The sequence below is a fragment of the Thermobia domestica genome, chromosome 2, assembly GCF_964235325.1.
Source record: "Thermobia domestica chromosome 2, izTheDome1.hap1.1, whole genome shotgun sequence".
Taxonomy (NCBI): Eukaryota; Metazoa; Arthropoda; class Insecta; order Zygentoma; family Lepismatidae; genus Thermobia; species Thermobia domestica.
The window spans coordinates 76,182,073-76,200,205 of NC_137455.1; the positions used below are offsets into that span (position 1 = coordinate 76,182,073).

An 18,133-nucleotide genomic window follows, 5' to 3' on the forward strand; every position below is an offset into this window, starting at 1 on the left:
TAGTAATCAGACACACTTTATTTTGATTTTACTCAAGTTTTAGAGAAGTTTTGTTTTGATAAGATATTCAATTACCTCAAATCATAAATGATCAGAAGTTGACAATTATTGAATTTAGAATTGGCCAGAATTAAGCTGATTAACTGAAATACGTTTTTACGTCCTAATCATTATGTGAAAATGAACAGCTTTATCCGTAAAACGACTGAATTGGCAACACTGACTCTTGCATTGCATCGACTGCTTGATTCTTCATATTGAATTCGTTACTAGAGTAAAAATTCCGTTAACTTTGTGCCTTTGTATCCAACGGTTTAAAAAAAATGTAATACGCCAACCCTGCGGTTAGAATTGTCAAAAAGTAATAAACTGATCAGTAAGTAAATTGATAGAGTTGTGAACAGTTTTGACTCTGTACATTAGCGTCATTTCAGGTTTTGCGTTGGGGGGAAGCGGAGGGGAGGGAACGCTGTCCACTGACATGAGAAGTTCACATCTTTTAGTAGTGTATTAGTACACAATTATGAGGAAAGCACTTACCCCTTGCCCTCCCAAATAACATCTCTGGTTATATAGCAATAACGTTATCTAACATAAAAATACGTCTAAATATACATGAAGCATAACTATATATATATATATATATATATATATATATATATATATATATATATATATATATATATATATATATATATATATATATATATATACGTTCCTAATCCATTACAGCAAATTATATAACACTTGCAATAAAAACAATCATGTTCTGTCCGAGTACCAATTAAAAAGTAACACTTTCACCTTCAATCATCTTCAGAAGTATGTGCTTGAATTAAAAACTGGATACTCAGTTAGACACCTTACCTCATTTGTCATCAGTTTTGTTGCCTGTTCCTTTGCTCTTTTTTCTCTCTTTCTTCTCCACTCAGTAACTTTTCCCACTTATTAACCCTACACTGGAATTCAATAGTCAATTGTAACATTGTATCGAAGCGTTATACTATAGCTTTGTTGTTATATGTACCCTGTTTAGAATTATAGCATGTTCTCAATGATCAATAGAACATATTGATCAATATAAGTTAATAATCGATATTCGCATTCCGAGTATCAAAATGGCCTCTATATCAAATTTTGTTCATGTACATTCAGCGTTAAAAAAATTAAACCTCCACTACGTCCTCCATATTGAATTCATACAAATGCACAGGACACAGTCGATGGTATGTGGTCTGGGCAAATGGCACGAAGGCTGTGACGCGACATTGCTGTGTGTTGAAGAGGTGTGGTTCAGCATACATACCACAGCGCGAGCAATTCAATAAGTAACAGACACGCCTTCTTCGTTCCTTTAACACGTATATAAAAACGTGGCAACACCGCAGTTCTTTCATTTGCTAACAATGTTTAAAAGGAAATCGGAACGCCACCTTCAAACGCCATAAACGCTGACCCTTAACATAATAAATGAATTTATATTCTTTGAACAATAAACCCTTCATATAGGTACCAAATTTGATTTCTTAACATTCAGAACATGCCACAGAAAGTAGTCATCATACCAAAGTTGATTCCGACCCATGAAGTAGCTTTGGCGTGGTGATTTGACTCATACATAAAAAAGATTATTTAAGAGGAAATTTTAAAAAGCAAATTTTCAGATGATTTGTCTCTTTTTACTAGTTATTTGTGAGGAATAATATTAAAATATCAGATTTTCAGGTGATTTGTCTCTTTTTATTAGTTATTTGTGAGAATAATATTAAAATAGCAAATTCTCGGGTTGTTTTGCTGTTAGTAGTGTCATTCGTAAAGAACATGAAAAGCAACAAGTCTTTACATGTTTTATTTTTACTGGAGTGACGTAAAGGTCAACACTAGAAACACATTTTTAGGTGACTTGTTTTTACTAGAGTTATTTATAAAGACCAACATGAAAAATAAATACTCAGGTTATTTGTTTTGATTAGTTATTAATAATTAATAAAGGTCAAAATATAACTGGTTCACAGGATCAGGACAATGTATGAGAGTTAGGCCTACTCATGAAACTGAAAATAAAATATCAAGTCTTTGTAAGTGATTATTCATGAAAAGCAAAATAGTTTGATATCAAAACAAGATGTAATTTTTATTTATTACAAGAACATTTTAAGAGTAGTGCAAACATATGTCTTGTTGACACAAAGTAAAAGTCTGATGTTGACTGACTTTAATTTATGAATCATTTTCTGCAAAAGAAATTCTCCCATTTTGACAATTATCTTGTATCATATATTGATTTACGACATCTGCACACGTTTCTCCACTCCGTGTTAATTAATAACCTTTGTGTGAGACCACGGTGGCTAAGCAGATGGGAGGAGCGTTGACGGCAGACATAAATCTCTACCCACCTCAACCAAATTTATCCGCACTTAATTACTTCCTCACTGAAATGAGTTTTCTGTCATTACGTGAGTCATTTTTATAATAATAGAGTCATAAAAATTTTAATTGCGAAACATGCGTTCTAATATTTTAAAAATAGTATATTAGTCTCACCCATTACTACTACATATTATTTGATTAATAATAATATAATTTGTTGGAGTCTTGAAGTCTTCATGCACTTGGTGGCACCAGGTCCACTTAAGTGCTATTTTGCAAATTGACTTTATGAGTTTCAACCGTTTCATTATTATTATTATTATTATTATTATTATTATTATTATTATTATTATTATTATTATTATTATTATTATTATTATTATTATTATTATTATTATTATTATTATTACCGTGTTATAACTACAGGACACAATGAGAAATTAAAATATTTATAGAAGGTGCTCCCTTTTCCTCTTTAGGAAAAGAATTTTCTGAAATGTTTTTGCTCCTTTCAAGTGTTTCAATTAGGAGGTTCTATCATTGTATACCTAGTTTCATCTGCGTAACCTGATGGCTCATGAGATATTCTACTTTTGGCATAAATTTTGAACTCACTCCCACGCTTAGGGTTCACGTTTAACGAAACTGACATTATAAAAACGAACAATCCTACCCATGTTTCAAACTTAATTTCGAACAGGTCAGCCGTTTTCCCGTGATGATGACACTGAAGTACGAAAAGAATAGATTCAAATACATCAGTTCATCATACAAAAAGAATAGATTTATGGAAAAAGTTTAAAAACTATACTTGGATCCCCTTTCCCCCTTACGATATGTATTTGAATCGAAATTAAATAATAATAACCAAGCTCGAACCACGTGCTAACCATGTTTCCAGATTCATTTCAAGCGGTTCAGATATTCTTCTGAACAATTTAAATACTCTATTTTCCTTATTATACGCATTTTCATTGAAGTATAATCATACAAACGTGCTTCTTCAAAAAATAAATAAATAAATGGTTCAATCACAGCATTTATTTATGATGCAAAATGAGAAATTAAAACATTGTAGAAATTACTCTCCTCCCCCCTTTTGAAACAGGATTTTTCGAAAACTTTGGCCACTTGGCGGAAGATGTCACTAATATGTCGCTGCTGCATACTAGTGACATCTCTTGTTAACCAATCAGAACTTTAACACTCCTATATTCCAACTGCAGGCATTTCATTCAAATACGATTAGCAGTGTTCAAGTTATAACAAACATATTTTAAAGACATCCTCTACGTATATTTATGAGTAGAAATTGATTATCCATTTACGTGTTTCTTACGCTCTTTTCTGTACGTGAACAGAAGTAGTAACATTCTTACTATATCTACGTACTAAACCCGGGTCAAATGTTCTGCTTCACAATCTGAAAACATTAATAACTCCCCATGCATAAACTACATGTATATTACACATCATTATTATTATTAATCGATACATGGATTTTGACACTGACCAAAATTAGAATCACATATCGTAGGAATATGCCAATGAACTAACTACTCGTAGGAAAAGAAAAAAAAATATTTAGGAAGCCCATATTTTGACTTCGCCTTTGTGTGTAGGATTTTCTCGCTCTAATTTCTAAAACTAAATCATATTATACTGCTGTTATTACTGGAACATTTGAATGTGAAAAACCAACAAAATTACGTTTTCAGAAAACTTCGAAGGAAACTCAGCCTCAAAAGTAGACTAGCGTTTATAAACTTTCTAAGGACAAATGACTATCATGTACTACAATTATTTATGAAACATTTGTTTAAGAAACATCAACAAATTCGCAAGAGTAGTATTTTAGGATATTCTAAATAATCCTAAATTAATGTAACAGTAATGTTCTTTAATTTTATTGCGTATTTTCGCATTTTTTAAAATAGCCTACGTTTACTCTCAAAATAAAATATTAAAAATGAGGATTTCATAAGTAATGAGGATTTTTGTGGTACTTACAAAACGCTATAATCTACAAAATATTAAATTCGTCATTGTATTTAAGTTCTTCATTGTCGAGTGAAACATTAGCAAATAGTACATGACGCCACTGTTCATTTACATACATAAGGTAGGTGCAGGTAAATACGCCATGTTAAGGGTGTTGTATTTTTTATGGCCTTAATTTCCATGAAACACAAAGAACAAGACATGTGCGTTGCAGAGTAGCCTTTTCCGCGTGTAGAAAAAATGTAGCAATGATGCGACTCATTTCTATTTCGTACCCAAGGCAAAAGAAAAAAGTGTTACAAAGTGGCGTATTTACCAACACGTTCAGGTAATTACGCCAATTTAGGATACTACTAGCAACCCGTAATAAATCTTGCAACTGCTTACATCATCTGTATTATACGAACTCAAATATTAGTACACAACATGGCTGAAGCAAAAAATAGAATAACCAAACTGCAAGATGAAGATAAAAAGATAAAATGTAAAAACGATAATCTCCAAAGTTGAAATGAAGTTCCAAACTGGAAAGTTTTAGTCCATAAAAAGATAAACAACCAGTGTCACTGTACTGTGACTTTAAAAAACTACACCGATAATACATGGAACATGTGGGCCAAATGAAAACATCTTTGTCTTCTACAGTCAGTCCTGCACAAGCCCTGGCGTATTTGCTGCACCGTGCTTGGTATTTATTTAGTAGCCATGGAATCACAAATACTGAAATTACATTTACAAAACAAAGTGTTCCTAGACGGACACGAGATAAGGCGTACATTGCTATAAATAATCGGCTATGTAATATGTTAGCACGGTACTAATAACGGATACTTACCTCCATTGAAATAATAGCGTCCTTCCATGGAACCTTTCCGAAGCAAAGAACGCTGCACAGCATGGCGGTCTCAGCGCTGCCTCCCGGAGTATTCGTCAAATCGGACTTGTCCAAGACTGTGGCACATATTGGAGGCACATTTTAGCGGATATCGTCGGAAACGTCCGAGCACTGAACACTTGGCTTATTTAGCTCCACTGGCGTATATATAGCTGCAGTCACATTAGTTCTAATCAAAGTACTAAAAAGAATAGAATTTTAATATATTTTACATTTAGTCTGTGGCTATTTGGGAATGCGTTTTCGAAGCGTTACCCCCTAGAGCGAACGCGACCAAGGTGGCTATTTGGTAACTTTACTTTTGCCAGAGTTATAAATCATACTGTGAGCCAGTCAGGGTTTCCAGGCCTTTTTTGCCAAGTCCAGGTTTATAAAGCAGAGTTCCATTATTGTCACAAATAATACAATATACTCTGCACAAAGCATCTTCAAAGCAGCTGTTTCTTGCTAAAATCCCCTTGCCTGGCAACACGTCTTTCCTTTTTTTTTCTTCCTTTTGACATCTTTTAAATAGCAGGCGGTCTATAGTTCCGAAACGCACCAAATACGCTCGAGCTGACGTTTTCTCTGCGTTTTTATTGCTTTCGCGTTTGTGATTAGCCATCCAAATTTAAATACATGGTCAGCGTATTCCAAGCGTACGCAAGAGCAATAAAATCGCTTTGCAAACGCTACAGATAGCCGGGGACATAGTGTGTTATGTTTATCACCGTTACGAGAAGATGAACAACAAGAAATACAATCTGCTACTTAGCAGTGTATTTCTTTTACATATACAGTATCTCCAAGAAGTCCTTTTACCCCTAGGTTTGGGTATCATAATAACAATGTTAGTGTAATTATACTTTATTTATTTAGCACATGCTATAGTTGAATTCTAACATATACGACCAATGTATTTGGTGGATCTGTATATACTCTTTCATGCTATGCACATAAATGTATGAGTCTCCATGTTCTCTTTGTCATGTTGCGTAGTGCTGTGGACTTATCTTGCGAAGAGATTCTTCAAAAATTTCCGCAAACTTTTTTTTTTCAATCAAACAGAATTTACTTTACGAAGTGGATCTTTGCCAAACCGATCTCTAAAGAAAGTCATTGTTCACTCCATGTGTGGTTCATTCGTGCACCCACATATCTGCCACTAAGCGTTCCTTAATTGTGTAACTGAAACCACTCACATTTACTATGGTTTCAGAACTCAACTGTTCCACATGATTTTTGAACGCAAGGATACCGAACTTTGCTTTGAAAGCAGGGATATATATATATATATATACCAGACAGTGGTGTCTGTGACCATGAAAGCAGAGTTACCAATGCTACAAACTGAAATTACACTGATATTGTTCTTTGGGATACTCAACCTTAGGGACAGGCACGTAGCCAGGATTTTGCAATAGGAGGGGGTCCGTGACGAAATACTGTGGTTATCACACTAGGGCCTCGATCATTCTAAACTATTTTACTGGTAACATAGGCCTATATTCGTTCGTTTAGCCAGGAATTCATAATGGCGCGGGGGAGGGGATGACATGAAATACTGTGGTTACACACCAGGGAATCGATCAATCTAAATATTTAATTGGCAACGTATCCGTATTTTTTTAGGGCAATAAAATAGAGATATGTTAGTAAGTATTTTAATCAGAAAAACTATGAAGAAATTTTAGTAAAAGAATATTGAAAAAGTATTGAAAAAGATATAGTCTTCCGAGGTCATTCGAACTCGGTTCTACTTGTCTTCTTCTTTTTCTTATCTTCGTTTAATGCCGTCAAGGATAGCAACGAGATCTCTTTCGGGAGTATAGACATCCTATAAATTGGATTAGTGTTACCGCGAAATTCAAAATGGCTTATGTTATTGGTGATTCTGGACATTTCTTAAGTTCTACCTGAGAGTCTATCTTATCGAACCGGTTTATCGACCGTCATTTGTAGCCCATAGGATTAGCATGGAGTTAGATGGAATTCGGAATGTTTCGTTACAATAATATCCATTTTCAACTTGATCCCCCTCCCCCGCTTCCTCCACACAAAGCTCCTCATAAGAATGAGTAACCAAACGCTTGCTGCAGCTCTATATTTTTGACGCTGATTCATCTGTTTCTCGTTTCTTTTGTTTCATCTTTCCTTAATATTTTCATATCTGGATCCGAAGGGGGGGGGTCCGGACCCCCCGAACCCACCCCTTGGCTACGTGGCTGCTAGGGATATACGGATTTCTTTGCAAAATACAGTCTTTATACAACTATAAAGTTTAAGATTTAATCACAATATTGGGTTTCTGTCTCATTAACCATACTATACTGCCTTATTGCTGGTGACATACTGAAAAATTTGATGAGCTCAGTCTCGTGTTGTAATTCGTTACGAAATTCCTGCATCGTCTTGTCTCACGGGATCAGTCAGTATCATATTTATATATTTTTTTTCTCTTAATTTTACCGAAAACTGCACATGCAGATTTACACTTACTTTTATCATTTTTATCGGCTCAGCGGTATCAATCGATTGGTATCTTTGAATTTTTTCTGTACTTATATATTGCAGAATTCATTTCTTTATTTGCTCTTTTACTATAGGCATACTTTACATTATACTGCTTTAAAAATATTTCAAAGTTTCACTCTAAATATTTTATTTTTTCTTATATTATTTATGGCAATATTTTGAAAACAAGTACAAATTTTTAAAAAATGTTAAATAAAGCATTGTTTTATTTGTAATTTAATTACAGAATTACAATGCTAATTTGGGAAACAATGAATCATATAAAAATACGCATATATTAGTATATAAAATGAGTACAAATGACTCATTCATTGACACTAATAGGGTTATAAATTTCGGACATGAAACTTCTTTTGTTACGTAAGCCAGGATAACAGATTTTTTGTTTTTTAAATATGTATCCAAAAGAAAGGAGGGTAGAGAGGGGTTTAAATCTTTTGTCAAGGATAGAATATCTCATGAATCCCTGAAGTTAGGAAGATAAATTCCTTATTAAAAATTCCGCTTCAGTCGGGGAAAATGGAGGCACTTTCTAAAAATATTCAAATTTCCCATTCTTTATTCAGAAAAGTCCATTGCGAGAGTTTGCTAATGTTGGAAATGTCGAAATCGGTATATAAACTCTTAAGTTAGATTGCAAGAATACGCATTTCTTTGTTTTGAAAACTCATGCTTCTAAAGAAAAAGTGGGGCAGTTTCCATAACATTCAAATTACCCTTTTATTAAATATTATTCCCTACCGAAGAGAGGGCACTTCGCTCGCTTCTGCTAGTTTATTATTATTATTATTATTATTATTATTATTATTATTATTATTATTATTATTATTATTATTATTATTATTATTATTATTATTATTATTATTATTATTATATTGTATTGCAGGTTCGAAGCGGAATGCGGAGAAGCCCCAAAGGCATAGCGTTGCTGTAGATAGTGGCCACCACGTTCACCATAATGGAAGGTAAGCAGATGTAATGTACCTAAATTGAATTGATATATTGCTCGAACAATCAAAATTTCTGTGTTCTTACATTGGGGCTAACAGATGTTCAAAGTAGAGATAATGCTGACCTAACGTACGGAATCTTGATTTGGACAAAGTCAGTGTCTATATTTGCAAATGAGTTATTTTCTTCTTCTTCTTCTTCTTTATATGTGTGTTTGTGTGTGTGTGGAGATAAATAAATAAATAAATAAATAAATAGATAGATAGATAGATAGATAGATAGATAGATAGATAGATAGATAGATAGATAGATAGATAGATAGATAGATAGATAGATAGATAGATAGATAGATAGATAGATAGATAGATAGATAGAGAGAGAGAGAACAGGTGGTGCTCTAACACTGTCCAAGTTTGTGTTGTTTTGATCAGTGAATATTAGTGCGAAACTTTAGTTTAATTGTGATATTCGTACTTTGCAACAAATTTCTTGTTATGTAACGTTTTGCTTCTTTTTACGTACCGTACTTCTTTCGTTACATTTATAGCCCACAGTTTGAATACTAGATATCAGTCACCACTAAGAACTAGTGATTGCTCAAACATGAAATTAAAATCATCACATACACATCACAATTACCGTTGTATTTTTCTCAAAATCTCCATTAATTTATTTTTAGTTGTCATAGCAACTCGAAAGAAACAGTTATTTGTAATTACTGCTCCTACGATTACTCATTAATTATATATATATATATATATATATATATATATATATATATAAATCAACAACATATTATCTCCTTTTTTCTTCTTCTTCTTAACAACAGATTGTGCACTATTAAACACCTTTGCCCACAATAGCTACAAGAAAAATGAAAGTAATTCACATGAAAATAATGCACAGATATACAATATCGTTGTAACTTGTCACCGTAGCGTGATTATCTCTGTTCCTTCTCGCAGGGGTTTGTTTATTTTTCTGGGTACCTACACACCCACTTAACGTTATTAATGGAGTGATTTACCTAAAAGCTATCACCAAGAAAATAGCATAAAATGCTTTTAGACTGTAAAATAGTATCCCAACCTTTATATTTCAATGGATTTATTAATACAAGTGTTTTACATTGTTCATTAGAAAAAGAAAAGTCTTCTCTACTGTCACATATGGAATATCTGTTCTGCCAACCATAAACTTGCACAGAACAGTGTATATACCCTGTAAAAATTCTAGCATACAGTACTGACGTACATCACACCACAATTTATTATTTATGAAATCTGTAACAGAGTTATAGCTCCTTTTACAAAGAAATGCTATATTAACAAATATTATAATACATAACACCAAGACTACGGTTCCTCATTCACATACAAACTTTTTTTTTTCAAACGGTACATATCTGAGTTTAGTTACAAAATTTGTATGTGCTATAGGAGATATTTGATTCATTTAGCAACAAGTATATCATTTTATGCAGAAAAATAAAATGTACTGTATTGAATTTAATTTAGTAAATAAAATTGCAAGAATTTCATATCTATTTGGACCCAGTTTTAAAATTCTCTATATCACCGTGTTTTAGAGGGGACTTGCCCGCTCTAACCCCTTCCTGGCTACGAGATTGGTATCAGACCACTATTTATCATTCTTCTATCCATTAGTGGTAATGGAATTGATGGCTTGGGATTGGGTCACCACTCACCACAGCAGAACGAAGTGTGTTGGCGGTGCAGTCGAATGTGTGGAGTGGGGAATGGGATGTGTGTTGGTGTGCATCCACCACTATTGTAGAAGAGGTATGAGTATAGGAAAAAGAGATGGGGGAAGAACTCATTCTTTGAGCATTTCTCATAACGGCCAGCTACCGGAAATAGCTTTCTGACTTCTCCCGTTCTTGCTAGATTGCAGTCCTGGAGAGCAAAGGCTCAGGTGCATCATCGAATACAGGGTTGCCATGTTTTTCAGTTTAAACACATTTATTCCCGCTAAAAACTACGGGATGTGACGCCAATTCTAATTAAATCCATTACAAATTGGTTGCAAGTCAAAATAATTTGGTTTGTAATTAGTTATCCATATTAAGTTTGCTTTTTTAAAAATAAGATATAACAGGGTACATGCATTATCATTATCATATTACAAAAATGCATTATCATTATTATTATTACTAGACCTTAAACCGGTTCGATTTCTTAGAGGGCGCAGAAATGAATGCTGAGAAGGGGGCGGTAAAAAGCAAAGCATGTTCGATTTCTTAGAGGGCGCAGAAATGAATGCTGAGAAGGGGGCGGTAAAAAGCAAAGCATGTTCGATTTCTTAGAGGGCGCTGAAATGAATGCTGAGAAGGGGGCGGTAAAAAGCAAAGCATGTTCGATTTCTTAGAGGGCGCTGAAATGAATGCTGAGAAGGGGGCGGTAAAAAGCAAAGCATGTTCGATTTCTTAGAGGGCGCAGAAATGAATGCTGAGAAGGGGGCGGTAAAAAGCAAAGCATGTTCGATTTCTTAGAGGGCGCAGAAATGAATGCTGAGAAGGGGTCGGTAAAAAACAAAGCATGTTCGATTTCTTAGAGGGCGCTGAAATGAATGCTGAGAAGGGGCGGTAAAAAGCAAAGCATCAAGGAACTGCAGAAAATTGTTTGTTTACTTATTATTCGTGGGACTTACAACTGGCCTGTAGCCTTGTTTACAAAATATACTATTATGGTACACAAATCAATAATACAGAGGTTCATCATTTACATACTAATGCTTTTTTTAAAAATGTGGAAATGAGTAAAGTGTTCTCGGTTAAATGTAGTGTCGTAAGTAAAATTATAAGAATTTCATGCCAGTTTTGAGTCATTTAAAAAATTATGTCAAATGTGCTATTTTAGAGCGAGCAAATAATAAATTAGGGCGGACACTGCCCGCTTTAGCCCCTCCCTGAGTACAGGCTTTATTATTATTATTATTATTATTATTATTATTATTATTATTATTATTATTATTATTATTATTATTATTATTATTAAAGACAGTTTGCCTGTCTTTTTCATTCAACTACTTATCTAGTTGTGATATAAAGTTCAGTCGATGAAATAAAAAAATTGTGCGTTCACCGGTGATTGAATTTGTAATCAGCTTTAGTCTTTCTTAACACTCATTAAGTTTTATTTGTCTTGAATTTTTTAAACTTGTAGAATTTATTTAATTGTAGAAACTCGATTTTGTTTTATTTTATTTTGAGTGTAGTGTCCCTTTTAACAGCGATGCTATATGAAACATGGACCTATAGTTTAATGTGGGATGTAAACCACACTAGCTCCCGCCGGGAATCGAACCCGGGTCTACCATGTAAGAGGCTCGTACGCTAACTGCTTAGCCACAAGGAAGCTCTGTAGGAACACGAGCATACAAAGGTTGAGTATGGCCAAGCTGAAACTCCAACTCACGGCAGTCTCACTTCGCGCTCAATGAACTCATTTTAGACTTTTAAAAAAGCCAGAAAAGAAGATCGAACATTTTATAAATTTGGGAAGCTTCGCATTTTTATCCATCTATACATGAAGAGTTAAAGGGGACACGGAGGCTCAGTGATACAGTACGCACCTCTGATATGAAGGATCTCTGGTTCGATCCACATGAGTTTACATCGTGTCCGTGGATTTTTCAAGATTCTCCCTTTTGTTCCACTTGATCATTCCACGAGTTATTTCATAATGATTCACTTTCATGCTGTATCCTACGTGGCATAATCGTGGGACGCAAAACTTAAAAATTTCATCTCATTTCATTTCTTGGAAATAAAGATGAATCGCTTTAGTCCATTATTGACATAGGCGCTAGTGCTTGGGAATAGTGGGCAGTTGTTCCTATTTATTTTTAAGGAGATGCAAGTAAAATCACAGTTTAGGTTCCGAATGTCGTTTAGTTTATAGTATTATGTATGATATTATGTTATGCACTTGAAAACATTATTATTTCGGCATTTTTATTGTCATAAGCTTGAAGCCCACACATTACATTCCAGCATAATTAATCGGTTGTAAGAGTTCCACCTTTGTAAATCCACGCCTTCATACATCCAACGCTTTCGTGTCATCAGCTTTGCAGGTGTTTCAGCTGCTTAACTATTGACGTTAAAAGGGGAATAAAGGTCGAATTGTTTTCGAAAAGAAATGTATGATTTTTTTTCGAATCTTTTTCGTCCGCACTCTTTGCAAATTACTTATCTGTTCTTTTATTAGTTATGAATAGAGACCGAACGTTAAGCAAAGTGTCTATTCTTTATGAAAAATACGATAAAAATATAACGTTTTAAAGTTTATATAGGGGTTATAGTTTCAGTTTAAGCCAATTTTATTTTGCCTATTTCGCCCATTTCTGCCTAAATAATTGTTTTAGTGCCTAATGTTACCTATTCTATGCTTTTTCTTCAAAATAAGACTTTATTGGGGGGAAATATATAATTTGCGTAGTATTTCAAGAAAGGATTCTGCCTTTTTCCAGAAATATAAGTGTTGTTTGTAGTGATAAGATATCGTAAAACTGTAGACTGCTATGTATACTGATAAAGTGCTGTAAAACTTTGAACTGCTGTGTGTACTGATAAGTGTATAAAATTTGGACTGTTATGTGTAGTGATAAAGTGCTGTAGGGAATGTATTTACCAAATAAACACGGAATACATGTCAAGGTTCGTTTTCATAATACAGTAAAAGAAGATATTAACAAATAAGTATGTTTCTATATTCTTTGAACATTATCCATGACTTGAATTTATTTTTTAATTGCATTGAGTATTTATCTTCATTATTACGAGTTACATTTTAGTGCCTATTTTACTGCTTACTTTTTAAATTTTAAGTACCTATTTTCCAGGATTTTAATGTCTAAACACCCGGTCTCTAGTTATGAATAATACAACGTTCATTTTCTAAAAATACTCGTAGTTACGGCCAGAAAAAGAATGTACGGTGTCTATAGAAGTAGAATCTAGAATCATAGGAGGAATGTACGGGACATTACTTAAATTTAAAACGTGATCCATATGTTCACGACCACCATTCTATACGCATTTCGTCAAGCGATCAACAATCTGGACCTTATGAAACAATAATTATTTTAAAAATGATTTTCATATGATTTCCTCCTTTAAAAAAACATGAAAAAGAAAAAGAAAAAAAGAATTCAGTATTTTTTTCACAAATGAAAAACGTTTAATCTGATGCTGTCGATACTTTGTGATCATGATGTAACAATGTTACAAAGAGGTAGAAAATGCAAGTATGTGTGCCCTTATATACGTAGATATATGATAAATTAACAGTCTCGCGGTCATCATTTCCGAAAGTAATTCCCTTGCAGCTGAACGGAAAGCATGGGAGATCCAATTCTGATTCCTGGTGTTGGTTGACGGTATACATAGATGATACCACGTTGCAGATAGTCGTGGTTCGGTACAGACTGAGAATATCAAGGTTTAAATAAACGAAAATAACATTGCCCAAAATATAAAAATCTGTCTGCGGGACAGATGGGGGAGAGTTCTTGGTTTAGACAATATAGGAATCTTGATCTGCTTGAGAAGCTACTGGTAGTACTTAAAAATCATAGAATATTTCATATTAAGTCCGGTGAAAATTACTTTCGAATGACAAAATTTGTGACAAGTAGTGTAACTATATATGACTACTCTATTGAAAGAACTATTTTAGAGTCATCTAACTTAATTAAGGATTTAGGAGTTCTATTTTACCCTAAAATAACTTTTACTCATTATATTGGAACAATTACTAATAATTCATATAGAAATCTTGATTTTATTATGAGAATAGGCAAAGAGTTTCAAAATGATGTGACATTAATGAAACTCTTTCTGTCTTGTGGGATCTAATTGATATGTCCTTTCTAGCCAAAAGTTTTAATTTAATGATACTAACATTCAGACCTAGTCATCAGTATAATATACAGGTTCTACCAAAAATTTCATACCGTTATTTCTTAGTTACGGAGATACAAAGTTTCAAATAATGCAAAAACGTGCTGTTTACGTCATGGCAACAGCACCAAGCCCCATGTATCGGTTTCCCTCTTTGATTCGGATTGAAAGCTTTATATTGCAGTTTCGTACTTTAAACTACAAATAAATTTAGTGAAATAGTGAAAGGATTCATAACCCTACTCGAACATAACTTATACATGAGATTCTACACCACATTACCAACAAATCACCAACCAATTACCAAAGGCGCCGATCCTGGGGGGTGGCGGAGGACCCCCCCCAAAGCTCATCTGGGCCCCCATGTATTTTTATGCATTTGTATTTTTATATGTATTTTTCTATGAATATACAAATCCACATCTGATTGCCACCCCCCCAAGTTACAGAGAAATCGGGGCCTCTCCAATTACCACCAACAAACTCCATCATATCTCGACACACACATCCCTCCAACTCCATAACTAGCCACACACTTTAACACCCTACTTCAAGTTCACATAACCTCGGACTTCTTTAATTTATATACTCACTATACACACACTCCCTGGACAAGATAGCAACTCACGCCAGACGTCCCTATCTGCACAAGTACACAGTTAAATTTTGTTTTTAATTAGTTAGTTAGACTCAACGTCTTTTTCTTCAATCTAACTATATAGTATATAAAAATGAAAGTGACCATGTTTGTAAGTTAATAACTCTTGAACCACCCGACCGATTGTGATCAAATTTTCAACATTTCAGGTTCAGACCTGGAATGTTTTTTATCATTTGACTTTAACGGTGCGAGTTAGGGGAGGGGGAGACATATAAAACTGATCGAAAATGACTAATATTAGTGTCGAATCCATAGTTTTCGGTGTTGGTGAGACGAACGGTGACACTTCCGATGCCATTTAAATCCAAATTCAGCCCCCTTGGTACTCTTAAGGGGGATATTGACATGTAAAAATAGTTTAAAATTGCCGATATTAGGGTCGAATTCATAGTTTTTGGAGTCCCTAAATTGATTAGTGAAAATTTTGGTGCCCTTTATGTCCAAAATGAAACGTGCGGTCCGAAGAACGGGCACTGCTAGTCTAGTACTAAAGTCAGCAACATATAATTATGTAGTTTAACGTCACGCCGAACTAGTATAGCGTTCCCATATAAGACAGTATCAATAGGCCCATAGGACTGACTAGCAAGTAGAGGGCAGAAAGAGAGTGGCCTTTCTGTGTGACCTTGAAACAATTTTCTTTCACCAATTTTAATTCTCTAAAATGCAAGTACGTAATTCCAATGCAAATTGGTGCTATATGCGGTAACTGGAAGTATGTTGAATTAATCAAACTCTATTTCGTTTGGCTAATTATTCAAATAAATTATTCGATTCGATTAATTTAATTTCTAAACCCAGCCGACGAAAAGCTACGTTCTGATTTTAATTATATCATATGTTAGGACACTTTCTCTCAACGTCATTGTTTGTGAATTTCCAATCCAAATTCTCTACAGTACTGCTTTTATCAAGATAGTTCACCATTATCTGATGATTTTGTGTTAATATTAAAAACTTCTGTGTCTCCAGCAAAGATAGAATGGGTCAGTGGGTGCTGGGTCAAGTGGGTAAAAATTTGAGATTGAGTCGTCGGTCAACAGGACGTGACTCACTCTGACCCATCGACTCATTCTGCTTAAGAGGCTTCATCCCGGCGAAATTAAAATACAGCTAATTTTACAGTAATTATGTGATATCTTCATATAGATAAAAGATAATTGAAATATGGAACAAGAGCGCCCTAGGCAATATTATTTTGCGTGAAGTACCGTTATCACAAGTCACCTAGTGACTTTCTGTTTTCAGCCGTTTAGAAACGCGAAAATAAATGCCGATTTTTCAAAATGGCTCTAAATCGAAAGCAGATAAGTGAGTCGTGATAACGGTATCTCATGTAAAATGATATTTTTTTAGAGCGCTCTTGTTCCCCATTTCGATTATCTTTTATCTATTTGAAGATATCACTTAATTACTGTAAAATTAGTGGTATTTTAATTTCGCCGGGAGGAGGCCTCTTAATGCATTGTAGACAGCAGGTGAATTTGTCTACGATTTACTTTCAAGGCTTCCATTTTTCTCTCTTTTTCACTTGTCCCTATTTACTTACCTGAGGTTAGTATATCTAAGTAAAAAAAGAAGAGAATAAGAAAACTTAGGACACTTTTGGATAATGATATTTGCAATTGTAATAATAGCAACAGGACTTACTACTTGGCTTTCGAGACACAGTCGAATTTTAAATTTTTTCCTTTTCGTTGGCCTAATTTATCTTGAGTTGAGACTCTCAAATTTCGTCCTATTTTCTACTGAAAAGTATTTGTAATTTAACAATTAAATATGATAATTAAATTAAAATTCATCGCAACATGGTCCATGACAAACATTTTACCATTTTATATCTTAAAGGTCAGATCCACCGTTATTGTAACAGAGCGGTGCTTGAGCGATTGACGGTAGAAATTATAACTCCGATTAGTGAGAATTTCACAGCCTTGTTTTATTACAAGTGTAAACTCTTTAGTCAGTGGAGAAGAGGTGTGGATCATAGGTCAGAGTTGATGACGATGAGTTTTGGTGCGTGGTGGGTCAGAGTGGCTCATGGTGGGTAATGGGTCACAGAGGGTCACAGTGGGTAGTGTGTCCAGTGAGTCATGGGTCAAATTTTCATTGACTCACGCCATCTCTTATCTCCAGCAAATCAAAACCTGAAACCACACGCGTAGTTATTTATGAACACACCTGAAATCACAGATGGACATTTATTTATTTACACAGAGAATATTGAAACAACAAAAAGGAGATCATTCGAATTATATGTACAATATTCCTTACAATTAGCACGATTTTTATAGTGCTTTGTGCTAGAGCTAATATGCTAAATTTGTCACAGTTTCTAATTTTAATAATAGATTACCATACCGAATATGTTTTGAAGCTTACAAGGTTAACCTCCGTCATAAGTGTTAATTTTCACTAGTTTTCCCCACATGTATTTGTAATTGGGATACCTAATACAATGTACGGCCTTAATGAGCAAATAAACGAGAGAAAATGGGGTCTGACATCACAGAAATCCACTCGAAAATTCATTAGAAACATTAAATTCCCACAGGACAATTTCTGCTTCCCTGTGTCTATCTGTATACATGTATGTATATAGGAAGAAATGGCAACGATTATGTATATATAGTGGACGGCAATGCTAAATGGTCTATTTTGTGTAACCTCGTCAGAAAATAGCCCCGTCTCTCTCTCAGCGGTCATTGTCATTTGACCTAACACATTGCGTTTCTTGTGTACAAAGAGCACGGCTTGCGTTGAGATGAGAAAGCTTTTGAAAACAGAGAACTACATAGATTAGAATAGTCTT

The 18,133-nt window shown here is 34.2% G+C and overlaps 1 protein-coding gene across 4 annotated transcripts in view; it reads left to right on the forward strand.

Moving 5' to 3' along the window:
* Positions 1 to 18,133, forward strand: part of LOC145672866 (breast cancer anti-estrogen resistance protein 3 homolog) — a 420,567-nt gene that overhangs the window by 253,062 nt on the left and 149,372 nt on the right. For all 4 annotated transcript variants that reach the window (XM_081742056.1, XM_081742048.1, XM_081742039.1 and 1 more), the window contains one exon: positions 8,670 to 8,748. In XM_081742056.1, the coding sequence (XP_081598182.1) occupies positions 8,670 to 8,748 (79 nt within the window). The remainder of the gene's footprint in view (positions 1 to 8,669; positions 8,749 to 18,133) is intronic.